The sequence below is a fragment of the Panthera tigris genome, chromosome A1 (assembly GCF_018350195.1).
Source record: "Panthera tigris isolate Pti1 chromosome A1, P.tigris_Pti1_mat1.1, whole genome shotgun sequence".
Classification (NCBI taxonomy): Eukaryota; Metazoa; Chordata; class Mammalia; order Carnivora; family Felidae; genus Panthera; species Panthera tigris.
Genome location: NC_056660.1, coordinates 143,903,500 through 143,931,494, shown reverse-complemented (window position 1 = coordinate 143,931,494; position 27,995 = coordinate 143,903,500). Strand labels below are relative to the sequence as shown.

The 27,995-nt window shown below is 39.9% G+C and overlaps 1 protein-coding gene across 3 annotated transcripts in view; it reads right to left on the bottom strand.

Annotated features, from left to right (window-relative positions):
* The window catches only part of RASGRF2 (Ras protein specific guanine nucleotide releasing factor 2), a 239,691-nt gene that overhangs the window by 146,484 nt on the left and 65,212 nt on the right, over positions 1–27,995 (bottom strand). For all 3 annotated transcript variants that reach the window (XM_007079978.2, XM_042989305.1, XM_042989311.1), the window contains exons 2-3: positions 21,112–21,218; positions 1,894–2,041 (exon numbers count right to left, since the gene is read on the bottom strand). In XM_007079978.2, coding sequence (XP_007080040.2) covers positions 1,894–2,041; positions 21,112–21,218 — 255 coding nt within the window. The remainder of the gene's footprint in view (positions 1–1,893; positions 2,042–21,111; positions 21,219–27,995) is intronic.

Sequence of the window (27,995 nt, the reverse complement as noted above, 5' to 3'; positions counted from 1 at the left end):
ACAGAGGCTCACAGGATTCCTTGGGAAAATGGTAACTGCAAACGGAACTTCAGAGCCCTGGGGTTGATCCAAGACAACCAAGAAAGGTGAAAAGGTAAAAAGGAGTGAAATGATCCAGGATCTCCTTATAGCTCCAACTCAGTTATGTAGTTATGTAGTTATGTGACCTGTGGGGCAATTCAAAACCAGATGGCTGCCCAAATACACTTAGCAACAAAAATCACTAGCCTACTGCTCAATTGCAGGCTCTTAGAAAGGTAAGAACCTACGCAATCTTACCAGCAAGCATTTGAAAAGTTAAGAATCATAATTGCTTCCTCTGACCTGTCTTTATATTTTGTCACCAGTAACAAATACACACTCTGCCATTTTCTGGCAGAGAAGTAGGAAAATAAAAGGAGTAGAAAATAAATTATGGCTCCTGACAAGCGACCACACAAGACGTACCTGCTACTGACAGTTTGGGACTGCAAAATCTATATTCAGACTAAAATAGAACATAGTGAAGACAGATAAGCATGCCCAAATAAATATTGGGGAACATTGCTTGGTGCTGAGTTTCTCTTGTGGAGTAAATGCCACTTAGCAGACAAGCATCTGCTCTGGCTTACTGTGGCAAAGAGAGAACACAATAATTTTGTCTTAAATTATAGTGCCTGATATAGTCTTTTAAAATGCAGGTTTGCTAAGTTTTCTGTTGTTGTTTCCACTCTATGAGATTTCAGGGTTGAATCGGGAAGTTAACAACACTAATGATACGGTGAACATGGTCTGCAACTCATCACCAGAGAAGCAATCAGATCCCAGGTGGAATCAAGCTTATACTCATGCTCTGGAAACTGGAGGTGATGTACACAGGCAGAAGGAGGTGAAAACCTCTCACAGGATTCAGTGCGTCTTGGAGGAAGGTATAAGGAAACAAAGAGGAAATCATTGTCCAATGACTGTAAAAGTAACAAGAAAGTTACTTTCCTTGTAACTCAGGGCTGAAGAGGCTCTTAGAACTTACAAATTTCTTGTAACTCAGGCCTGAGGATCCTGAATTGTTCTGTCAATGGGATACAATTAGTAGTAGGTTTCATCTGTCCTATTCTGCTCTTTGAAGCTAAGAAAATGCTAATGCACCTCTAGTCAGAAAGAGAAGGAAATCTTGTTTTCCACATTCCTCTTCAGGTCTTCAGTTATCTACCGCTTCCCATGAGTAGTAAATAACACTCGGGTACACTTGGGTTTCTATATGTGGACAGAGGCACTTGTGAGCATGGGTGGATCCAGGACCACCACTGAGGCTGGAGATACAATGACCATGCTCTGTTCTCACTTGGGACAATCTCACAATCAGGGGGTGCAGGGCTTCGGAAGTTCACCCTCAGAGGGTGGGGGTGGAGATGGAGGGAGACAGGAATTCCAACTTGAGGAAATGCCTTATACTTCAACTCCAATGTGTTTTTCAAAATTCTAGGGGGAAGAAAGTTGAACTCCTTAGAATAGAGAAGCAGTAAAGTCTTCCTGACTTCATTTCTAGTCCTTCCTTAGTTATCATTTGGGAGTTTAATCTATGACAGATTCACAATTATCATTACTATTATAGTCAATCTAAAAACAGTTACATTTTATAATCAACTTCTGAATATCTGATCAAATGAAGGACATCAGGAGCACAAAATAATTAAAAACCAGCATATTACTCTGGTATTTTAATATAGTGTATTTAACTAATTCTAACATAGACTAGATTTATTCTAACACAGATTAGTGGTCTGACCATGTACTCGCTGATGGCGAAGGAACCAAGTTTGGGAAGAAAATTTTGCCCTGATAGGCCTTATGTAATTTTGAGGAGATGGCAATAAATGCATAACAATGAGGAGGAATCTAGTAACTGGGAAGTACCTCTGATTTAAGTCTTTCAATTTCTGTATCTTGATCTTCAAGTTGATGCCGGAGTTGGTTAGCTGCAATTTTTTCCGTCTCTACGATCTGAACTAGATGAATGTACTTCTGCATTAACACTTCTCTCTCAATCAAAATGTCTGCATAACTTAAGAGAAAATTACACAGTTAGTCAATGAGATACTGTTCTATGGCAGTTTCATATAGAACAGCATACAGTATATTTTAGAAAGAAACCATAAATGTAGTTTGATGGCTAACTCTGCTTTATGTAAATATTAACTTTGGGCTTGCATTTGGTATCATTTAACAATATACAATTTGAATCATTTTACATATCCCTTACTAAGCTAAGAGTTCATTTAACTATACAGAATTTGGATCATTGCTATTTTACATATCCTTCACTAAGAGGTCATTTAATGATGGCTGCCATTAGCAATTTTGCCATATAAGTCAGAAAAGTGCAAAGGAATTCTATCGTTTCATAAAGAAAAAGATGCTTCTCCTTTAACAAAAAACTGAGGTCTTGAATTGATGGTGCACACTTGGTTCCCAGGGATGATACTCAAAAATATTTCATTAGCTAAGTCTCTAGACAATCAGAACAGGCCTGCCCCCAAGTAGAATGAGTGAAGCAACCATCAGAACAGGCACTGGCTGGAAGGGACTATGATGACTATACCGGTGACTACCAGCCCTGCTCGGCTCTCTTTAGGATCGTGAGACCATTAACATTTCTTTCACAAATCAACAGGAGCAAAATTTCATTCTAAAAATAAGTGTAGATTCTTGGGCCCTAACACCATCAGCCTCACCTGTTTCCATTTCTTTGGCCAAGTGTGTGGGAAGCCAAAACTCCCTCTTAGATTTTTACTGACTATGCAATTTGTAGCACCTGGAATTTTGCCTCTAGATCTTGTTGCACTATTTGAGGTGGTAAAAGGTATGTTCTCCATTCACGTAATCTTTCCCAAATGATCTGATAATTGTAATAATTAATAATTACTATTTATTGAGTGCCTCAGATGTCCCATATATATTCTCATTTTATCCCCCCAGCAACCCCAGGAGATAGGCTTTATCATCCCAATTGTACACAAAAAGATTTTAATCTTCACAGAGGTCACACAGCTAGTAAGTGGCAAGGTGGGATCAAATCAACATATGTTTGACCCTAAGCCAATGTTTTGTTTCATTTTTTAATGTTTATTTATTTTGGAGAGAGAGAGAGAGAGAAGAGAGAGAAAGAGAGAGAGACAGTGTGAGTGGGTAAAGGACAAAGACAGAGGGAGACACACAATTTGAAGCAGGTTCCAGGCTCCAAGCTGTCAGCACGGAGCCCGATGCAGGGCTCGAACTCACGAACTGTGAGATCATGACCTGTGCGAAGTCGGACGCTTAACCAACTGAGCCACCCAGGTGCCCCGACCCTAAGCCCATGTTCTTAACCACAAGCTAAACTGTTTCTCTAATAAGGAATATCACAATGAATATAAACAAGAATGTTGCAGCAGACATGTCCTGAGATACTGCCCAATCTTCTATTCACTTACCTCTTACCTCTTCGTTGAGAATTTGGGTCATAGCAGCCATGTTTTTACCACAAAATCTGCCCTCATGACTACATTACACTGGTCTAAAAAGAGGTAACTGGCCCAAGCTAAACCAACTAGAGTCTTTCTCCTTGGAGTCTGGTACTGTATCTCTTATCTGTTTGCTTGAACTGATATGATATAAATTTGGAAACTCTGGTTACCATTGTCAGGTAGCCGTATTTGGCCATATCATGCCAAACAAAGTGAGTCTGCTGAGAAAGAAAATAAGATGTTCAAGAAAACAGACAAAAGAGAGACAGAAAGGTAACGACTATCTGTGTTCCTGTCAACTTGCTAGTTTCTGGTTCCTGACGCTCGTGTTAATTGAATATAATTTTTACTCTTGGGTTCAGTGAGATATTAAAATTTCTGTCTAATAAGTTCTCCGCAACCTCAACTACTTTGAAATAGGTTTGTGTTACTTAGAACTAAAAGAGTCTTAAGACAATTCTAAAATCACAATTTTAGTTCAATGATCTCAACATCCTCAGCACTTACATCATGTGTGCTATTAGTGTTAGAAAAAAAACATAGTGTCAGCAATATTTTAAAGTCACTTGTTCTAAGAAATCACCCTAAGAGAGTAGAAAGAAAGGCTGTGTGAGTGGGAGGAGGTTAAAAAAAGAAGAAGAAAAAAAAGAGCAGAGTCTTCAGAGAGATACGCTTTTAGGAACTTTAAAAGGAGAAAATAGTAATAGAACATGAGAAAAGTAGCTATTATAATAAAAATTATGCCCTTCTCATCATTTTATCAGAAATATTCCAAATTTATTACTAATATATCAAATTGGTATTAGGTAGCAAAACAGTATTTTTTTTTCTCTTATAAAAAGTCCAGTCCAGATTGTGTGGATGAGTTCATGCAGACTCATTACCCACATCTGTCTCCCTTCACTTCCAAGGCCTCACTGAAGTGCTAGGAAAATTATTTTCTGTTTAAAGAATGAAACCATAACAGCATTATAAAACAGGAAAATATGCCATCAACAGACCAGAAGTTTTAAGAAATTCCATGAAGAGGAAACCAAGTAGAATCCGAGTGGTGGGAAATTGAGAGCAGAGGAAACCACACAAGGAGACACCTCGCATAAGCACGCTTCCCACCAAGGTGGCCAGAGCTCCAAAGTTGGAATCAAAACATTCAAAGAAATGGAGTAAGGGGTGATCATTAGAGTCTTTCATTAAACAAGTGCCTTCACAACATCTGCAAGTTAGACTCCTCCTCTTCCCAACTCCCAAAGTAAAGAAATAAAAGGCACAACTGGCAGTAGTGACATGCCCTCAAGTCACAGCCCAGGATCTGCTCTCTGTAGGAAAAGGACCACGTCCTAAAGAAAGCTCCAAATGAGGATGCTAGACTCAGAGAGAACAAAGCTTGACTTTACACCAGACATCCACTGTAGACAGAGAACCAGAAAAGGGTCAGCACTAAGAGGGACCAGGAGTGAAATACATGTATTCTTTTTCTATTGTGAACAAATTACCACAAGCTCCCTGGTTCAAAACAACACATGTTTATTATCTCACAGTATCTGTGCATCAGGGGTCCAGGCTCAGTTTAGCTGGGTCCTCAGCTCAGAGACTGACACGCTTAACACTGAGGTGTCAGTCAAGGTACATTCTCACCTGGAGGCTTGACTAGGGAAGAACCCACTTCCACGTTTATTCAGATTGTTGGGAAATTCATTTTCCTGAAGGTATACAACTCATGCAGCTTGGAGAGCATCTCTGACCCCAGAGATCTCTGACCCCAGTCTCTCCTTGAGGGCTTCCAACTGATTAATTCAGGCCCACCCAGGAAAATCCCATTTCATTAACTCAAAGCAACAGATTTTTAGGATCATAATTACGTCTGCAAAATCCCTTTTCCTTTGCCACATAATGTAACCTAATCAAGGGGGTGACCACTCGGCATGTTTGTCATTTACTAATGGCTAATAGCAAATCGCAGGTTCCAGCTGTACACACTGAAGGGTATTGGAATTACACAAGGGGGAATTCTAGCCAGCCTCCCCAGTGCCTGCCCACATACCTGAAAAGGAAGTCTGTATAAGTGACACAGATGTAAGCACAGGCCAGCTACCTATAATAACCCACAAGGTCCTTCATTTAGAAGGAAAGATCACTAGAGACTTGGAAAAACCAACCCCCAAAAGAAAGGCTTCTGCAATTGGCAGCAGTACCTAAGACAGCCCTTAGTGATTCCTTCTTTCTGGTATTCATACCCTATGTAACCCCTTTCTCTTCAGTGTGAGATGGACCGGGGTGACTCACTTCCAAGATTTAGAATATGGCAAAAGTGATAGAACGGCACTTCCAAGATCAGTTTACAAGGAGACTCTGGCTTCCCTCTTGCTTGCCTTCTCTTATTGTCCTACTGGTTTGTTCTGAGGAAGTCTACACCATGTTAAGAGCTGCTGTATGGAGAGGTCCACATAGACAGACACTGAGAGAGGCCTCTGGCCAATAGCTGATGAGGACAGGACCTGAGGCTTCAATGCAACAACTGATAAGGAAGTGAATCTTGCTAACAAACATGTGAGCAAACTTGGATGTGGATCCTTCCTCTTTGAGCCTTCAGATAAGACCTCCAAATTGTTGCCTTATGAGAGACCTTCAGGCAGAGACGCCCAGTTAATTCCTGACCCACAAACACTGTGGGAGGACAATAAAATGTTTGCTGTTTTAAGCACTGTGGGGTAAGTTGTTAAGCAACAATACATAAATAAATACAGCCCCAAATGAACAAACAGAAAATATAATAAACAAACAGGATAATCCAAACAACAGAGATAGATTACCTTCAGAGAGATATGGAAGGATATTAGAGTCATAAGGTAACAAGGGGCTGCTATGGAAAAGAAGGAACTAGGTAACAAGAAGAGTTCTTGGAAACAAAAAATGATTATTAAAATTTCACAGGTCAATGAATGTGCTAAATGATAAAGCAGACACGACTGAAAACTAAGCTAGGTGGCTGGAGACATAAAGAACACTGAACAAGAACAACAAAAAGAAAAACACAAAGAGATTGGAAATAGGGAAGAAAACCTGAGCAAAAATGAGTATAGATCCAAGAGATCTAATATCTACCTTATGGGAATTCCAGAATGGGAAAAAACAGAGATTGTGATGGGGAAGAAATAAGCAAGAAATGGAAGAAAACTTCCCTGAACTGAACACAGCACAGTTCAAAGAGAAAGCATAATCTAAATGCCAGACAGGATAAATGAAAAAATTTCATACGCTGATACATCCTGGTAAAATATCAGAGCTCTAAGGATAGGGAAAAATTATAAAAGCCTCCAAAGAGAAATCACAATTTATCTAAAGAAAGCAAGAATCAAAATGACATACTTGTCATCAGTAACCTGGGACACTAGATCACAGTAGAGAACTGAAGAAAAAGTCTGAACCCAAATTCCTACACCCAGGCAAGTGCCAGTTCAAGACAGAAGCAGTTTACTAACGATCACATTTACTATCGGAGAAAAATTATGAGGAGGCTTTCCAACCAAACAAAACAGAATACAAAGACAAGAGTTAACATGGAATGCAAGAATACAAGCCCGCAGAAGTAATAAAAAAAAATGCTAGAAAGAAATTAAAATATTCTTCAAAAAGCAAGGATTCAACTGCATGATTATATTTCGTTCTCCATGGTATCAAACACCAGTCTTAATACTTTGGAAAATATTTATAAAACCATGGTTTTTTATTTTGTTTTCTTTCATTGGTTTTTTATTTTGAGAATCAACAGAGGCTTAATTAAATTTAGGAACAGAAGGTAAATGTTTAAAAGTTTATAAATAGAGAGTAAATAATAAAGTAATAAAACCTCAGTTTGTGGAAAGAAGAGAACAATAAAGAAAGACACATTAAATGTCTTAATTTACTTACCTTTCATAGCAGAGACTCATTACATGCTTCTCAAAGTTGATAAGGAGAGTTAATTATATTATTTTAAGACATAAACAACCAATTTAAAAGCCAAGAATATGTAAGTAGCAAAAACTGAGGGGACAAAGGGAGAGTAGGTAAATGGTTTTGTAAGGGTGTTAAATTCTTCATCTTTATAGCGGGGAACCAATAATAGGGCCCAAAGTCATTAAATCAAGAAGTTAAGGACATCATGGAATATAATATGTGAATAATTAATAGCGAGAGAGAAAAGGACGTACTTAATCAAAGAGTAAAAATTGTTTATCAAATTTGGTCAAGAGTTTGGGACACCTGGGTGGCTCAGTCAATTGAGCATCCGACTCCTGATTTCGGCTCAGGTCATGATCCCAGGGTCATGGGACTGAGCCCCATGTTGGGCTCTGCACTGACTATGGAGCCTGCTCAAGATTTTCTCTCTCTCTCTCTCTCTCTCTCTCTCTCTCTCTCTCTGTCTCTTTCTCTCTCTCTCTCTCTTCCTCTGTCCCTCTCCCCCACTGGCGTGCTCTCTCTCTCACATTAAAAAAAAAAAAATTGGTCAAGAGCTTCAGGAATGATAATATTCCGTACCGGCAAAGATAAGACAAAAGGGGTACTCTGTACCAGAGCGAGACAGTCTAGGAGACAACATCACAATAAGTATCAAGACAGCTTAAAATGTCATCCTTTGTCATAGTCGTTTCAAGTATAATAATCTAGCCCAAGGAAAATAAACAGTGACTTGCACAAAGATGTATAAAAAAACAAGATTTTCATTCATTAGAACAAATATAATAAAACCGAATCTAAATATAGATGCATATAATATGAAAGTGATGAAACAATGGAATGATACAAGCCATTTAAAGTCATATTTTAAAAAATGGTTAACATAATGGAACGTACTCAAGACCCACTAATAAATTAACAAAAAAACCCCCAGAAGATTAAAGTAAATATAATCTGTACATGTACATGTGTTAGAGCAATGACAGGTGATTTTTAATTACCTCTTTTGTGCTTTTCTGTATTTTGCAACATCTCTACATTATTAAGTGGCAAAAAGAAAATATGTAAATCTTAATGGCAGTTATTTACTCTGTGAGGTGGGCTTCTGTAACATGTAGTAGTTTCTTTATATGTTCCTGTGACTCCAAATTCACTCTTCAGTATGTACTGAATGTTGTTATACACCCAAAAACTGTTCAAAGCATTGGAGACAGGAGTAAACAAAATAGGAAGAAAAAAAATCTGTGCCCTCATGGAATTTACATTGTAGTAGGGAGCAAGACACAATAAAATAAATTTTTAAAATATATAGTATGTTACGTGATGATTAGTACTTAAATGAAAAAGCAGGGCCAGGGGAGTAGGATAGGAAGTGGGGGAGACGGGGGTTATAATGTTAACCAGGCTGTGAGAGAGGGTCTCCCTGAGAAGATGTTATTGGAGTCATGACCTGAAGCTGTGAGCCATGTGGCTAGCTGGTTGGAAAAGCATTCCCGTTAGAGGGAATATCATGTGTGAAAGCCCCGTAGTGGGAACAGGCCTGGGCTGCCCGAGGAAAGGCAGAGTGGCTGGTTTACTGGAGGGGAGTAAGATGAGAGGCAGAAGAGGGAACAGGATTCTAAACCATGCAAAGCCCTGTGGACCAACTTAAAGTCTCAGGTTTTCACCATGAATGAGATTCAGAGCTTTGATTGGGAGGCATGGTAAGATCTGACATTCGAACAGGATCACACTGGCTGCAGTAATGGGAAAAGACAGAGGTGGGGGGTGGAGTGCGAGGACAGAAAAAGGAAGACCAGTTGGAGGCTCCACAACAATCTAGGCAAAGATATTAAAGATTAGCTCAGCACCTGACATGGGGCCTGGCACAAAACAGGCATTCACATAAAGGTCATTGCTAAATGAAAAATAGTTACCTAAGATAATTTACTCTGCACGTTGTATTTTTCTTCACATAATAATTTTCATTTTTCATAATTGTCAAGTCATTCAATTTATTTAATTGGTTCTCTCTAGTTCACTACTCTTACTGGTGTGTCTACTTCACTTTATACCACAGGGCTTTCCTTATATATGCCACTAGTAAGTGGATTGTGCAAATCAACTGGAAATGCTTCCTTCGATGTAGGAATTTTCAGAGCAGTGGTATTTCTATTTTACTATATCTCCAATGTATCTTCTATCTGATTAAATTTTCCAGTTGCTCAAGTTTAAGAATTTCTTCCTGATTTATTTATTATTTGTGATTGTTTTTAATTTCGTGTGTGTGTTGTTTAGTTTAACTTCCACCAGGGGAGAAAATAGTCTCTTCGCTGCCAAGTGAAATAATAAAATTAAGCCATATAAATCAACATGATGAAAGCCAAATTCATGTGTCCAGTACTAACAGATGGCAAGTCTGAGGTATATATAGGAGAGTAAAATATTCATGTGTAATATGTATAATCAAAACCAAAACACCACTATTCCATATGGGAGAAAAGGAAGCATTCCAATAGAATCCTAAAGAGTCTAGAGAAGTACAGCATAATAGCATAGGCCTTAATTATTTTTATAGAAGAGTAAAAATTATATTAGCTTCACAAGAAATGGTTAGATGAGCCAGACCCTCATCCTACTTACTTTGATTGAAGACTTATTTGCTAATGAAATAGATAGATAGATAGATAGATAGATAGATATGCTAATGAGATATGTATAATGAGAACTGTAATAAAACCCAAACTAAAAACTCATAGGTGACTGAAGAAAAACTTGCACCAGCTCCAGGATTATGATCAATTTTACTGAGAAAACTCTTTCGAATCAGCATTTTTCATATCAGGGGGAGCATGATGTCTTTGGGAATTGGGAAAAACCAGTCCTGGATAACGGCAGTACAGTTCCCATCTAGACAGTATTTGTGCACTGACAGCAGCCGACTTATCTACACAAGACTGTGCCTCCGTAGATTTACTCACGGGCACTTCAGCATTGCTATTATCCACTTTTTCTGGCTTTCAAATTCTCTTACATCAATGGTTCTACTCCACTGGTTAATCAGTATTTGTTAGCTGTCACATTAGGGTAAGTTTCTAACCCTATATCACCCCCAACAATCTTTTCTCTCTCTACTGATAGATAGGCTCTTTTCTCCTAAGCTTGCCTCCTTTACAATGAATGGAAACACAAGCATCTCCATTAGAAGAGATTAAAAAGAGGAATAAAATTTAAAGACTAAAACTCCCTGAGTACTGATGCATAGGGGCACTTGTACCCCAATGTTTATAGCAGCACTCTCAACAATAGCCAAATTATGGAAAGAGCCTAAATGTCCATCAACTGATGAATGGATAAAGAAATTGTGGTTTATATACACAATGGAATACTACGTGGCAATGAGAAAAAAAGAAATACGGCCTTTTGTAGCAACATGGATGGAACTGGAGAGTGTGATGCTAAGTGAAATAAGCCATACAGAGAAAGACAGATACCATATGGTTTCACTCTTATGTGGATCCTAAGAAACGTAACAGAAGCCCATGGGGGAGGGGAAGGAAAAAAAAAAAAAAGAGGTTAGAGTGGGAGAGAGCCAAAGCATAAGAGACTGTTAAAAACTGAGAACAAACTGAGGGTTGATGGGGGGTGGGAGGGAGGGGAGGGTGGGTGATGGGTATTGAGGAGGGCACCTTTTGGGATGAGCACTGGGTGTTGTATGGAAACCAATTTGACAATAAATTTCATATATTAAAAAAAAATAAATAAAAAATAAAAATAAATAAATAAATAAAAAAGACTAAAACTCCCTGTTCTAAATATTGCTCCTTCTTTCCAGTTCACAGTTAGTAGTTCATTATTTAAACATTTGACTAACTATGGGGCATATGGAAAGTTGTCAATAATCCTTTCCAAAACACAATCTAATATAAAAAACAAGCAAAATATTGCTGTAAGGAAATATAACAGAAAGTCAATAGTGGTAAAATCATCATTTTGGGGCAGAGAAATTTTAAGGAACATTTATTTCTAAAAAAAAATATATTTTATAGTGCTGTATTATAAAACTGAAGAAAATTGTATTGATGACTCTTTCTTAACACTGATGCTTTTATTTCTTTACAAATAAATGTGCAGAATAGTATTGGTAGAATTCTCTTTATGATCACAAAAAATTCTTTAGCAAGAGCATATATCTAACTATATTCATTAAGCCCAAATGGATTAAAGGAGTTTACAAATTCTCATATTCAATATCCACTACAAGGACTCCAAATAAAATAGCAATGGAAACAAGTGTTGGTGAGGATGTGGAGAAATTAAAACTCTTATCAATTGCTAGCTAGTGGAAATATAAAATGGTGCAGCCACTATGGAAAACAGTTTGTTGGTTCCTCAGAAAGTTAAACATAGAGTTAACATATGACTTAATAACTCAACTCCTATGTACACCCAAGAGAATTCAAAACATGTCCACAAAAATGTGTACACAAATATTCACAGCAGCATTGTTTACAATAGCAAAAAGTAAAAACAATCCAAATGTTCATCAACCAATGAATGGGTAAACAAAATGTGGTACACTCATACAATGGAATAGTATTCCACCACAGAAAGAACAGAGGATTCATTATGCTATTACAACATGGATGAACTCTGATGACATTATAAGTAAAAGAAGCCAAACACAAAAGGCTTGTATGATTCCATTTATACAAAATGTCCACAATGGGCAAATCCAGATACAGAAGGTAGATCAGTAGTTGGCTAGGGCTAGGGAAAGCAGGAAATAGGGAGTGAATGCTAACAGATATTGGGGTTTTGAGGGGTGTTGAAAATGTTCCAGAATCAGAGAGTGGGGATGGTTACACAGCCTTGTGAATATACTAAAATCCATTAAGTTGTATGCTTTAAAATGGTAGGTTTTATGGCATATGAATTATATTTCAGTTTTTTAAGTATTTTTTTAAAGCAATGGAACAACCTCCCCACCAAAAGCAATATTTGCACTGTGTCATAATTCAAAACTCTGCAAAAAATAAGTACAGGGCAAAAAAAAATGGTGCAAGGGAATTTAGAACAAATACAAACAGATATTTTTTTTCATACAAAAAGCTCATAAACAAACTGATAAGAAAAACACCAAGAGAAAAAACAAGCATTGGACATGAGATGCCAATTCATATAGGAAACATAAACAAATATTAACAATGGCAAAAAACAGTCAATTTCACCAACAATCAAGGAAATTATCATTACACCAAGATACCATTTTTTACCCATCAATATAATACAAATTTTTCAAAAAAATGATTCCAGCTTTTTCATGTCTTAGCAGAGGGAGATTAAATTGGTACCCACATTTCTGAAAAGCAATTTGCCACTGTGCCAGAAGCATGAGATAAGAGGTGAGCAACAGATTTGTGTTGAAGGAATTCAGACTGACAGAGAGCAACAGACATAAACAAATCAATACAGTAATTTCAAAGGTACTTTAAAAGAAATAAAGGGCTGCAGTAGGGGCCCAAAGAAGGGAATGATCAGTCCTTTCTACAGGGGAAGGAAGTGGCCCAGGGAGGGTAATGCAGATGAATGAGAGCTGAGTCTCTCTGTTTAAAACTTTCTATACTAAGAAGTCAATTGAATATAATAACCAAAATTACTAATACGAAACCTGGAGTTCTACCAGGCACGTATATTCTTTTCAGAAAGGCACTCTGGTCCCCTGTGGAGGATGGATTAGGAGGCAAACTTAGAAGAGAGACAGGTGAGGTGGCTGAGCAGTAAGCCAGGCAACCACTGTCGGCACAGGAATAGAGACCAGATGTTCCAGGGTTCAAATCCACATCTGGCTGAATGGACGTGAGCAGTGAGGGCAGAGGGTACAGGATGGCATCCTGCTGGCTTGAGTGACTGAGTATATGTGTACAGGGGACTATACTCTGGTAGGAAGAAGGGGAGGCGGAAAAAAATTTGAGTTTAGCACCCAGGGGGAGGGGTATACAGTTAGGTCAGTATAGAAAGATGGTTCTACACATACTAGAGGCAATACATCTTCCTAATTAAATACATAGGTTTCAGAGTTAGCCTGACCTGGATTTGAGGATCAGCTCTGCCACTTAGTAGACTGGTGATCTTTGGGATGTTATTTCATCCTCTAAGACCTCAGACTCAATTGAACCACCGATTTCATGGGCCGTTGTGACTGTTCAGTGAGAAGAGAACAGGGAGCACTTAGCACGGTACCCAGCATTAACGAAAGCATGGGGAAAGGGTGACTCCATCCACCTGGGGGAAGCCTTGGCAGTGGATGACTGGTGAGGAGAGAAAGGAACAAGGGCACAGAGCAGTGACATTAAAGAAAGGGACAGAACACAGGGGACAGTGAAAGAGGAGAAGAAATGATCAAAGGAGTAGAAGAATCAGGAGTGATGTCCTAGAAGCAAAAGGAAAGAGAATTTCAAGAGAAGATTTAGGTCTCTACATAATGATGTTTAAAACAAACAAACAAACAACCTCCTCAGGAGGCATCTGGGTGGTTCAATTTGTTAAGCACCCAACTTCAGCTCAGTTCATGATCTTGCCATTCATGAGTTCCAGCACTTGCATCGGGCTCTGTGCTGTCAGTACAGAACCTACCTCAGATCCTCTGTCTCCCCCTCTCTGCCCCTCTCCTGCTCACACTCTCAAAAATAAATAAACATTAAAAAAATAATAAAATAAAAAACAACCTCCAAATTAGTGTGAAAGGAAGGTTGAGAATAATATGAATAGTCAGTAAAAGAGTATGTAATATTACCTATCTTATCTATTTATCTAACAGATATGCAAATGTATGAAAACACTAAGCAGGAGACTGTTACCAGTAAATACCTTTGAGGAATAAGTGAGCTTGGGGAATGTGGGGAGGGGAAGGAGGAGCATATGAATGGAATAACTTTTTACTCTCTCTACTTTTCATTGTTTGGATTCTTTCTGTCTTTCTTTCTTTCTTTCTTTCTTTCTTTCTTTCTTTCCTTTCCTTTCCTTTCCTTTCCTTTCCTTTCCTTCTTTCTTTTTTTTTATTAGAGAGGTTGCATTTATGTACTATTTGTGTAATTAAAAAATAAATATTACTGGAAAGTTGAAGTTATATAAGGAAAGAAAAGCTTTGGAAAGACGCTGTTGACTCGGGTAACAACAGTTTCTGTGTGGTGGGGACAGAAACCCATCACAAAGGGCTGGAAAAGGAGCAGGAGCTGCGTGAGGAAGGAGAACAACCCAAGTATTTCTTCAGGAAGCCTGTCTATGCAGCAAGAGAGGGCAGCTGGAGGAGGATGCGGGGCCAAGGGAGGGATTTTAATTTCTTGTTTCAAGGTGGGAGAGATTCAAAGAGAATCTAAGAATACAGGAAAAAAGCCAGAGCCGGCTTGGTAAACAGATGGAATGTATAAGAAAGGGAACAACGGATGGAGCAAGGGAATCAGAGGGAAGAGGCTCAAGGCAGAAATTTGCCTTGAAGCAGCACTAGTTCTTGGGGCAGCCAAGAGCCTGTTGGGGGGGCGCCCCCTGCAGGCGGGCTGGGGTTCATGTGCAAACAGACAGAGCGCCTGTTCTACTGCAAGCTCCTGGTGCCGTGCAAACAAACTGAAGAAAAAACTGTGAAGAACAGGAAAGAGAACCAGCAGGTGAAAGTATTAACCAAAGGCTGAAAATAAAGAAATTCAAGCCCAACTTTTCCCTGTAGAAAACAATTTCTACCATCTCATCAAGTGAAATCTTTCATAGTTGGCAGACACATTATCCCTTTTCTCTCTTTCTTTGCAGGTTCTAAGGAAGAAAGTGCTAACGTCTCTTTCATCATGTCCAATCTGGAGGCAAAGGCCTGACAAAACTTCTTATTAAAAAAAATATACATCAAATGAACAAAATCCATATCTTCAGCTTTAAAGTAGCAATAGTAGTGATAGTCTTATTGTTACAAGAAGAATACAAAATATAGCTTTAGGCTATGACATCACTGTCCATTTCTGATTTTCTAGTCCTGTCAGTTCACCGTGATACACAAAGCGTTTTTAGCTTTGTTCTGATTTGTGAAGGATTTCTCCCTGTACATATATAAAGAGCTGATTTTATGGGGATGATATGATACACACAGTGGCCTTTAGTGTTGGGATAGATTTTATAATATACACTTCACTCTAAATTATGCCCCCATCCAATTAAAAGGATGAGGTTACAGGCACTAGGTGTCTGGAGCAGTTACCATGATGGCTTGTGTGTGTGGTTGTGTTGTATGCTGTGTGTTGTGTGTGTGTGTGTGTGTGTGTGTGTGTGTGTGTGGTGTATGTTGTGGGGGAGGGGGGAACAGATTGATAGAGGGGGAAAGAGAGAGAACAAACAACAGACTGCCTGAGGCACATGTCATCAAAAGGACTACAGATAAAAACAGACCCAAGAGGCTGGATTAGAGCTTTCTTTAGTGGACAAAAGGATAAGACTTAACTGAAAGACTTAACTGGAGGATTAAGTCTCTATGCTCGTCAAGTTCAGGACTGACAGGATGAGGGAACGGGTGCTGTCAAACCCTTGCCAGACTAAATCTGACATGAGCTTTATAGAATGGAAGCACACACTGAATTCCTCTTCCCTTACAAATGCCCTCCCCACTGAAAAAAAGCCTAAGATCCACCTGCCATATGCACACACCAAGAGGAGGGAAGACTGTCAAGATGGGAGTTTGAGCAGAGTTCCAGTTAAAAAATTAGAAAGCAGGGGAAAGGTACGGTGGGACAGTCTCAACCACTGAAAGCATAAGCCATACGTTTGCAGGGAGGAAAAAAGGAAAAGCTGTGCACATTCTGTGGCTCACTGTACCAGGCGCAATATTCTCTACCTCTCCAACTTTTCAAAAGTCTTCCTCTAACCCCAGCTTTGGTAGAAACCCAAAGCCAGCTTTCCCCTCAGGACATACCTTACTTCTCCAGTAGCTTCGGATACTCATTTTCTCATATCTTCCCTAGCAAGGGCAAGGAGACCCCTCAGAATCACACGGCTCCTCACTGCCCCTTCCAGGCAATCAAACCCTCCAATTCCCCTCAGAGGCCCCTCCTGACCAGTGCTCACCATCTTGGCCCCACAAACCTGCTTTCATCCATCATTTCTTCTCCCAGTAAGTGACACTATCCATGCTAGGGCCCTGAGAGATGTGTTAGATATCATCCTGGTCTAATACTGCCCACATCCAGGTGGTCACAAAGTCCTCTGAAGTCATCCCCCACCCCATCTCTGGAATACTTTCTAGCCCTCTCTTCTTAACTGTCATAGACCAGGTCCTTCAGGTCTTATGCTTAGACCAGCATGGGGAGAGCTTTGGTATCTCTGCACACCTAGATCCTCTTCCAGGCCATAGCTACCTTCTACCTGCCGAGACTTCGCTTGGTCCATGTTCCAGAGGATAAAAAGTGGAGACACAGTGCTGTGGATGTTGTCTTTTCAGTCAGTGAGCCCTAAGGACCCGCAATTACCTGGGTCAATGTTTTTGACCATCCTAATGTCAATGACTAAACCAACCACGATAGACAGATACGGCCAAGAAGACAACAACAACAAAAATCAGATTATTAGGAATGTCCAAAATTCCATACCCAACTAGCAAACCACTTATGGAATAAACATAGACTTCACTGCTATTAAAATGCTCTGGCCTCAGCTCATCCAGACAAAAACATGACTGAGTCTTGCTAGCAGCTTCCCATGAACTGGTGCCAATAATATGTGATGGAATGATATTTTAAATGTGCCAGTGTTCTAGAAAGTAATATTGGCCAACTTCAAAAAAAAAAACAAAAAAAAAAAACCGTAAGACAAGTTTTCTGGACCACATCGGAGCTTCAGAATGAGAATGTAATTTCCAAAAAGATTTTTCCTTGGGCCAGATCTAAGGGAGAAAACATGCAATTCAACATCCCAGAAAAGGACCCAAAGATCCTCTGAAGGCAAACTGGAGCAAGTAGATTCATCTCGGAGGTACAATAAGCCAGCAGCAAGAATGTGATATCTGTGGCACACAAGGACAGCATGCCCAAGCCAGTTCTGAAAAGACATCCCAGTAAAACAGCAGAGACCAGGAAAAGGGCTCTGAGCAGTCCCTGTTTCTATGTAGTGTCTGCAGGGAGCTCAAAAAAAATTAGTCTCGGGGCGCCTGGGTGGCTCAGTCGGTTAAGCATCCGACTTCGGCTCAGGTTACGATCTCGCCGTCCGTGGGTTCGAGCCCCGCGTCGGGCTCTGGGCTGATGGCTCGGAGCCTGGAGCCTGTTTCCGATTCTGTGTCTCCCTCTCTCTCTGCCCCTCCCCCGTTCATGCTCTGTCTCAAAAATAAATAAACGTCAAAAAAAAATTAAAAAAAAAAAAAAATTAGTCTCAGGCTAAAATAGCCATCAGTTAGTCAAAAGCTCAGACTTTTAAAAAGAGGGATTTAAAAAAAACGTAATTATTGAGCATTTTCTATTAAAAAGGCAGTGGCACCAAATTAACGCTCTAAAGGTGAAATATTTAGTCATCCAATCAGTTGTTTAATTAGCACAATGCCAAGCAAAACTGGCTGACAAATTCCTTCTCTGAATCAGCTTCATTTACTTTCTGGCTCTGCACATGTATGAACAGTCAGAATGAATTTCACAAATCCAAGTTCACACCAAAAACTCAACTTAATGAAACTTAAATGAAAACGTTGTTATCCTCCCAATTTATAAAACAGAAAATGTAAGAAGCATCTCAATGCAAAAAGTCAAATGTAAGAACTCAAGTATAAAGCAGTCTGATTAAAAAGAAATCATCAAAGACCCCAGTCCTGGGCCTCAAATCAAAGGAAAAGCAAATCTAATGGACCAAAAAGGCAGGACATTCAAAAAAAAAATCAATTATTAACTAAATCTTCAAATCCACAAGAGAATTCTTATCATTCGGTCTCCTAAATCACCAAAGTGATTTCTAAAGTCTACATTTCTGACAAGATCACACGAGCCCTGGTTTCGATCATATGTCAATCAACACCAAATACTGACCCACTTCCACGTATATGACAAAGTTCCCATAGCATAGAAAAATAGTGATTTAAAAATGATTTAAAATGGGGCGCCTGGGTGGCTCAGTCGGTTGAGCGTCCGACTTTGGCTCAGGTCACGACCTCATGGCTTGTGAGTTCGAGCCCCGCGTCGGGCTCTGGGCTGATAGCTCAGAGCCTGGAGCCTGTTTCGGATTCTGTGTCTCCCTCTCTCTGCCCCTACCCTGTTCACACTCTGTCTCTGTCTCTCTCAAAATTAAATAAAACATTTAAAAAAAAATGATTTAAAATAATTTTAAAAATTAGATTTAAAATCTAACCATTTTTGAAGGAATCCATACTCTGTATTTGGTCCAACATGGTATTTGCTCAGCAACCACAGAGGCATTCTAGGCTACTACGAGTATCTGGCTTTTCTGGAGTGGAAAAAAAAAGGGGGGCAAATACACACGTTTTAACTTATTTATATCATTTTAATTCCCAGGTAGGAGAGAACAGAAGCAGTCACAGAGATTGTGTCCAGAAATAACCCAAGCTCTACCTTGCCAACCTGATACTTCTTTCACCTTTGAAGACCCAGCCTTCTTTCTACAGCAAGTCACTGTACTGTAGAGCACAGTCTGGAGCAAAACCCTCAGACAGAAACAATGAGAGAAAAGACAGCCAAACAGTGTGCCAGGATCACGATGTGGGCAAGCTATCCCCAGGGCCCACTTGGTGAGCAGCATTTGGTCGCCAACCCTGGGCATCTCAGAGAAGTATTCTGAAGAGGAGGGAAGAAAAGGGACTGAAATATTTTGCAAATAACATCTTCTACTCTCAACCCTAACTTCATACTAATCTACCTTCATCTGTGAACAGAGAAAGAAAGAGAAAAAGAAACAGAAGAGGGGAAGAGTAAAGAGAGAAGGAGACGATAATAAAGACAGTTACAATAGAAAACACTGGTAAAAGGTTCTGGAGTCAGACTGATGTGTGGGAAGCTCAGCTCTGCAGCGTAACAACTTCGTTTTACATGTTGGCCAATCTGCTTAATAATCATGCATCTTTGTTTTCTCATCTACAAAGTAGGGCTAATAATACCCTGCTGGGTAGTTGTGAGGAATAAACAAAGTATGTAAAGCACTTAGCATGCCGCCTGCCACAGAGGAGGTAGGTGGTTAATATAAAGAAGTTTAAGAAAGAAGAGGAGTGGGAGGGGATGAGACGGAGAGAACTTTCAGAGAAAAAATCTCAAGGGTTAAAGAAGCATCTAAACCCAGAACAAATACCTCATCTTCTTTACAATCAATCTGAAAATATTTCTTGGTCACCTACCACATAATGAGCACCGTGCTTCATTCAGAAATGAAGCATCCTCCTCCTTACTCTCCAGGTGCACACAATCCAGCTCAAGAAACAGAAAGCACACGTGCAAAATATGTAAAAAAACAAAAACAGGGGCGCCTGGGTGGCTCGGTCGGTTAAGCGTCCGACTTCGGCTCAGGTCATGATCTCACGGTCCGTGAGTTCGAGCCCCACGTCAGGCTCTGTGCTGACAGCTCAGAGCCTGGAGCCTGTTTCAGATTCTGTTTCTCCCTCTCTCTCTGCCCCTCTCCTGTTCATGCTCTGTCTCTCTCTGTCTCAAAAATAAACAAACGTTAAAAAAAAATTTTTTTAAATATTAAAAAAAATAATAAAAAACAAGCAAACAAACAAAAACAAAAACCCACCTCTATTGTGCTAAATTGTTAGATATTCTACGTGTACTACTGCAAGCACCGCAGCCATGTGGAGAAGGGGCCTATGAGGGCAACTTGTCCGAGGAGTTTCAGGGTCAGGGGTGGTTAGAGGCAGGAATGGGCACTTCCGAGAAGCAGGGGGCATGTCAGGGGAAGGAAAAGAAGATGTGCCCCAGCTGGAATTTTGCGCCTAAAACACCAGGAATATGAGTAGGCAGTTGAGGGGTGATGAAAGACTGGACGAGGGATGAGACAGGCAGGAAAGCAGACAGCATGGGAGCCAGCTAAAGCAAAAGCGGACTGGACTTCAGAAATGAAGATGAAAAATAAAAGAGAAGGATCTGCCTGAGTCTCTTTCAGATTTCTTGTTCTTGTTTGAGGCTGAGTGCATTCTTTCTTCCTGATATTTCTTAGGAGGAAACAAAATCATACTCTTCTATCTCCCTAGATAGAGTCAGCATCACCCTTCTTGATACCCAGGCTGCCCAGGGCAGAGTGTATAAATGTGGGCTTGGTGGAGTCCATATCCGGGCTCTGCCACTTACCAACTGTGTGACCTGAGGCAAGCAAACTAACCGGCTGGGCCTTACTTCCCTTCTCTGTAAAAGAGGGGTAATTATAATACCCACTCTCAGATTGTTGAGCGGATAAGCAATTCAATACGTTTAATAAATTGCCTTACTTGAGAAGCACTCAGAAGAGTGCCTGGCACACAGGAACAAGCCACAAAAGTAACCTGATATTATTATTGTTACATCTATTACCTTCCATCTTTAGCCAGAATATAGCCGTAGAAAGCACAAAGAAGCATCTCGCATGTCACTAAGGAGGAGGTACCAAGGGGAAACCCATCTTGGAATTTCAAGTTCTTCCAAAACTACAGCCAACAGTGAAAACCCCAAGGCAAGACACCCAGTCAATCCAGTGTCACACAGAGGATCTGAGCCCATACCTGGCTTGGTGAATGGCCTCCATCCACTCTTTACCATCCTGTTCCTCCTCACAGCGCAACTCCAGGGGTTTCTGACCTTCATGGCCAAAAAGAACGGTAAAGTAATACTAGAGAGAAAAACAAACAAAGTTTAGTTTTATTTTTCAAGCCTGACCGCATAATACACTATTTTCCTACAAAGGGTGTATGTGTAAAAAATGCATCAGCTTTATGTAAATCATATTTCAAAATGTAGTATCACTCCCAGTCCACTTGGCAATGACTTTGCACCTAGAAGATACAATAGGTTGCATCTTAACGCCCTTCAGTAAGAGTCAACCCGCAACACCTTACTCGATATAGATATTTGATAAGGCTACAAGGTATTTGATAAGGTTACACACATGCAGGATTAAAACTCCTTGCTGACATTTCTAAACCTAATAAAGGATATCTAACCAAAAATTTACTACAAACATCTTACCTATTGGTGTGCTACTGCAAGCAACCTTTCTGAAATCAAAAATAAGAAAAAGATGGCAGTTATCACTACTTACATTTGCTAATTCTCTCTGGTGGGCAATATAGAAAAATGAAGGAAAAAAGGCACAAGAAATGGAAAGCAAGGGAAAAACTGATTTTTCACAGCTGATATAATTGTCTATATTAAAAATTAATTGAAGAAGACATCCAGAGGGCTAACAGACACATGAAAAGATGCTCAACATCACACATCATCAGAGAAATACAAATCAAAACCGTATTGAGATGTCACCTTAAACCTGTCAAAATGGCTAAAATTAACAACACAAGAAAAAACAGGTGTTGGCGTGGATGTGGAGAAAGGGAAATGTTCTTGCACTGCTGGTGGGAATGCAAACTGGTGCAGCCACTCTGGAGAACAGTATGGAGAAGAAACTAAAAATAGAAGTACTCTATGATATAGCAATTTCACTACTAGGTATTTACCCAAAAGATACAAAAATGCAGATTTGAAGGGGCACATGCACCCAAATGTTTATAGCAGCATTATTGACAACAGTAGCCAAACTATGGAGAGAGCCAAAATGTGCATCAATTGATGAATGGATAAAGATGATACACACACACACACTGGAATACACACACACACACACACACACACACACACACACACACACACACAATGGAATATTACTCAGCCATCAAAAAGAATGAAATCTTGCCATTTGCAATGACATGGATGGAGCAAGAATGTATTATGCTAAGCGAAATAAGTCAGGCAGAGAAAGACAAATACCATATGACTTCACTCATATGTGGAATTTAAGAAAACAAGCAGATGAACACACGGGAAGGAGAGGGGGAGAGAAGAGAGGGAAACAAACCACAAGAGACTCATAATGACAGAGAACAAACTAGGTTGATGGATGGAGGTGGGTGGGAGGTAGGTTAGATGGGTGACGAGTACTAAGAAGGGCACCTATTGTGATGAGCACTGGATGTTAAGCGATGAATCACTGAATTCTACTCCTGAACCCAATATTGCACTGTATGTTAACTAAAATTAAATTTTTTTTAAAAAAATGAAGAAAAAAAGAAACAAAACAGATGAGCATATGGGAAGGCAGAAAGAGAGAGAGGAGGAAACACACCATAAGAGACTCTTAAAGATAGAGAACTGTGGGTTGATAAAAAAAAATTCATTGAAAAACTACTAGAATAAGACCACCAAACAAAATTGTTGGGGATAAAATCAATATACAGCACTTTGGTATAATATCAACAAACACAAAACTTAATTTTGAAAACAAAGCATTTGTAATAACAAATACAAATAGGACTAAATCCAAGAAAATATGTTTATCATCTCTAAGAAGTCAACTAATCTATAGTTTCAATGTATTCCAATAAAAATATCAATAGTTTTTATTTTTGGTGGAATTTGAGTCTGAGAACTGAGCCAGGGGAGAAGCTTTCACTTTAAGCCAGTCTAGTTGAGGCTGGACGTATTAATTACCAAACTGAGACTGTCTGGAAAGGAAATGTGACGAGATAGCTTTTTATTATATGAGAATATTCAGAAAATACACTGGACCCACCAGGATGTCATGATGGGGCATAAAAAGAACCAGCCCCACAGAGCTGCTCTAAGGGAGAACCAAAGCCAAACACAGAGTTCTTCTTGTTGTCCCACCTTCCCACCTACTCCCAAAGTTTTGTTCATTCAGTGTGACACTTAGGTACTCATTTTCTTCAAATGAACTAAAAGCCTTCAGGACAATAATCCTAGAAATAAGAATTTCCAGCACAAGGGGAAAAAAAGAGAGAGGCAAACCAAGAAATAATCTCTTCACTATAGTGAACAAACTGATGGTTACCAGAGGGTTGGTGAGTGGGGGTATGGGTGAAATAGGTGATGGGGATTAAGAAGTGCACTTGTGATGAGCACCGGGTAATGTATGCAAGTGTTGAGTCACTATATTGTACACGTGAAACTAATATATACATAGTATATTATCTAACTGAAATTAAAATAAAAACTTAAGAAGAAAAAGAATTTTCAACACAATTACACCAAAAAGAAAAAACTGACTAAGAGTTTATGCTCAGGTTACCTGTGCATAAATCATCAGTGCATTGAGGACTCTGAGACCTGCCTATGTGATAATCCACCGCATTTCCCCATGGACAGTCCTGAGCCCCATAAATGACAAGCTGTCTTTAGTTCTTAAACCTCCTGTCCAGCCAGAGAACTAAATGCAATGAACCAGGGGGAAATAAGCTGATGAAGGGGCCATGGAGAATGAGAAGAATTGAGTTTAGCCCTCTATTCAATAAAGCTCCATTTAAATTTGAGAGGAAAAAAGTCGAAACTCAACAAAATAACAAATCAGTGTCTTAAAGGTCAATCCTATAAGTGATGGCATTTCAGTAACTGCTGGCTATTGTCCAAGCCCAGCGGCCCAGTCCAGGGAGAGGAAACATGTAATGAACCAGCCCGATCTATTGAAAGGCTGTGACGGGCGGCTCCACAGCAGCTGCTACTAAGAAACCCAATTAAAAGCCACCTTTCAGAGACAGCAAAGTAATTATATTAGCAGAGTACATCCAAAGGTTAGACCATGTCTCAGGCATAACAATAATGGTTTTGAGAAGTACGTGTTACCTTTCCAGGAGTTCACTTAACAAATTCAGCCCAACTACAAAAAATTAAACACTGCCAGGGCACCTGGGTGGCTCAGTCGGTTAAGCGTCCGACTTCGGACGCTTTAAGCTGTCAAAACTTACCATGGGATGGGGTAGGGGTTATGCAGGCCTAGAAGAGCCAAAGTGGGACCATGTAAGCCATATGGACAACCAGGCCCTGGCTGACCCAGGAGAAAATAGACTGCAAGTTACAGCAGCCACACACTTCAGCAACAGTCGCCAAAAGATGCCCAAGGCAGAGCCAGAACAACACCAGACCATAGTCAGAACCAGCAAGGACTCCCCCAACCTTTGATACATACACACACACTCACACATTCACACACACACACACACACACACACACACACACCCTAAAGGACACGTGAGACTCCATTTACTGAGATACCATCTTAGGGAGGTACAGAGGGAAAAATGAATTTCCAAAAGAGACTTCCCACATTACTGGGGCAGACTGAGTTTCCTACTCTTAACTAAATCTAGGTTCTTTTTTTCTCCACTTACTAAGTGGAGAAGGGGTCTTAAGGAGAAAATCAGGTAAAATTTAGAAAAGTATTTTCTTTTCACACCTAGTAATGAACATAAATCTGTGACACCAACTCCAGTCCTATCCAACTCCCTCACCCCAAATTTGGTGGCCAGAGTTCTCTTTCTAAAAGATAAATCAAGCTTCTATGTCTACTTACAAAGCCTCACTGGTATTCTCAAACACTAAAAGCAAATCTTATGCAGGCTAAAAATGTCCTACACTAATTAGTTCCATTCTCCATTTTTAAACTTGTTTCTGTTTCCTTCAGTGTGTGCCATACTCCAGTCACACCAAGGTATTGCTCCTCCAAGAAGACAAGCTCCTTCCTCAGCCTCATGCTACAGATAGTACCAGGAGTGCGAATCCTGACTCCCCAAGCAGTAACTCAAGAACTTGGGCAAGCCACATAACTTTTCTGAGCCTGAGTTTCATCCCAGGCAAAATGAGGACAATGATGTAGACCTTACAGGAACAAATTAGCGGACATGCAGTGCCAGGCACACAGTAGGCCCTTAACAAATGTTAATTTCCTTCTCTATCAGTGTATTTTTGTCTTGCCACATCCCCAGTCTCTTCACCTACAAGTTCTTACTGAACTTTCACAACTCACATCACTGAAATGTCATTCCTCTAAGAATCCTTCCCCAGCACCTTTGACAAAAGGATCACTCTGTCTTCTGGGTTTCAGTAATCCTGTGGACCCTCTTCTTACATCACCTTAAGAGTTGTCCACACGTGGTCTCTTCACTGACAGCCTGGTCCTTTTGTACCATTGATCCTAGCTCTGTGCTAGACACACACAAAGCCCTCAATACTGTTTGATGAATAAATAATTATCAGTAAAGAAACAGGAGGTATAATTAAATTAATAAACTTGCTTCAGACAGCCACATGTGGTGATAAACCTCATGACTGTATAATCAGATCCAGGTGAAGCCATCTAGAGAAAGGATTTTAAAAGGGATTGGCTTAAACTACCAATATACCTTTTTATCCTAAATATGGAAAGTCAAAACATTATCATGACCTCACCAACACCTACAAGAGCAGTAAGAACAGATACTTTAGGTTTGCAGATTTACCAAAGATTCTTATTTCTTACCTATAATGATCATAAACTGCCAGAAAGACAACATAATGAACAGGCCTATTACATTTAAATGTTCAGGGTCTTTCCGGTATCTACTGTACCTTTTGTATGAATTTTAATTTTTCAGTTTTCTGGGTTTTATTATAATGGGTTTGCTGCTGTTTATGCTATGTGTTTTTGCAGAGAGAACAAACGTAACCCAATATGAAAACACAAGCTCACTTAAAACTCTGGTCCTTAAGCTCCTGCAAGTTAGAGACAAATTTATAGCTGACAGCGGCAATTGCTAAAGAACAGTCCTACAAGACCACTTCCACTTTCCACATCTCTATATTGTTTGAATCATTTACAAAAAACACCTATAGCTATACAGCCAACAAACATATGTTCATTCCACTTTTAAATTGTTTGAGTCACAACAGATACATACAACTATATAGTCAACAATAAGTGCACTCATGTATTTTAAAAACTGTTCATATCTTTGTAATACTACCCATATATCTAGAGAAAATAAATAACATTGGTCAAATTAGTGATGTTCAAAGGCAGATTAAAAAGCAATAGGGAAAAAAAAGCAATAGGGTTTTCTTAAAAGTATACAGCAGAAAAATAATTTCTTTTTAAACATGCTGCTCCATGTATATTACCATTTGGATGGTACTGCAGGGTTCTAAATTACTACATATGCTCTTGAAAATTTTCACTTTTAGATTAAGAGAGCCAAAGTCAACCCTGTGTCTTCAATCACTGAGCTAAAAAATCCTCCTCGTACCCCCTTCGCACAGTCCCTGTCCGGAAGGAGGGACGGAAGACACCCTATGGGAGTCCACTGTGGTATTCTTCTCCTCTGGGCCTCCCAGATGCCTGATACTGCAAGTCAAACATAGGGTGGATAAAGAAATGGGTGCCCTCCAAACTGTCCCTGGCTGGGTGACTCAGGCCCAGGGGACCAGGGATCCGGACAGTGCAGCAGCCTGGGTGCCAGTGCCTCTGGGATCACAGCACGGCTCTAACACAGGGTGGAGCTCTCCATCCTCGCCAAGCCTTGAGGTTTGGCCTACGAGTCCCTGGGAATGTGAACAACACCATTCAGTGGCCCTTTGCAGCCCAGAGTGGATTTCTCCCATTTACCCTCATGGGTTGCTGTGGCCGTCCATCCCAGTCAAAAAGGAGACTCCAAGTGTTTGAGGAAGTGGAGATGGATAAAGCTGGGTATAGGGCTCTAGGTCCATTTCCAAAGTGATAATATAGCATGTGGTCATGTTGTTCTTCCTGTGATTCATTACCTCCTGCTCTCTCTCTTTCCTTCTATAACTGCTTGTAGAGTGGAAGTGGAATACATTTTAAACACCTGATGAAATTACTGATGAAATTGAGCTTTATGTGCTCTATACTACTATACCATACCATACCATACTATACTACTTTGTGGCTCTAGACTTCTACACTATACTATACTATATACATATAGTATATATATACTATATACTACACTATACTACTTTTGACTCTTGAGTTCAACTTCACTCAGCCTGACAACTGTGCTATCTTTAACATTCACAGGAACCTCAGTTAATGTTTTTCCAGTATGTGACTGGCCCTTCATAAGAGAAAAGTATCTCATCCCTGAGCCCTCGAGGCACAGGCAGATCACTATCAACTTGATGTGCTGCCACTGCCCTAGTGAGAGAAGACAGACTGAAAATAACAGTAAGGTGGAGGCGGGGGGGGGGGCGGCGCCTGAGTGGCTCAGTCGGTTAAGCATCCGTCTTCGGCTCAGGTCATGATCTCACGGTTCATGAGTTCGAGCCCCGCGTCGGGCTCTGGGCTGACAGCTCAGAGCCTGGAGCCTGCTTCAGATTCTGTGTCTCCCTCTGTCTGTCCCTCTGCTGCTTGCACTCTATTTCTCACATTGTCTCAAAAATAAATAAACATTAAAAAAATTTTTTTTAATAAAAAAAATAAAAATGGGGAAACACTTTATGTTTCTTGATACCACTCCCCTCTTCAAATTCTCACTCTTTTGTACTTCCTGTCATCAAAATTGTGACTTGCAAGGTACCTCTCCGCCCACTGCGTCTGGTCACCATGGGT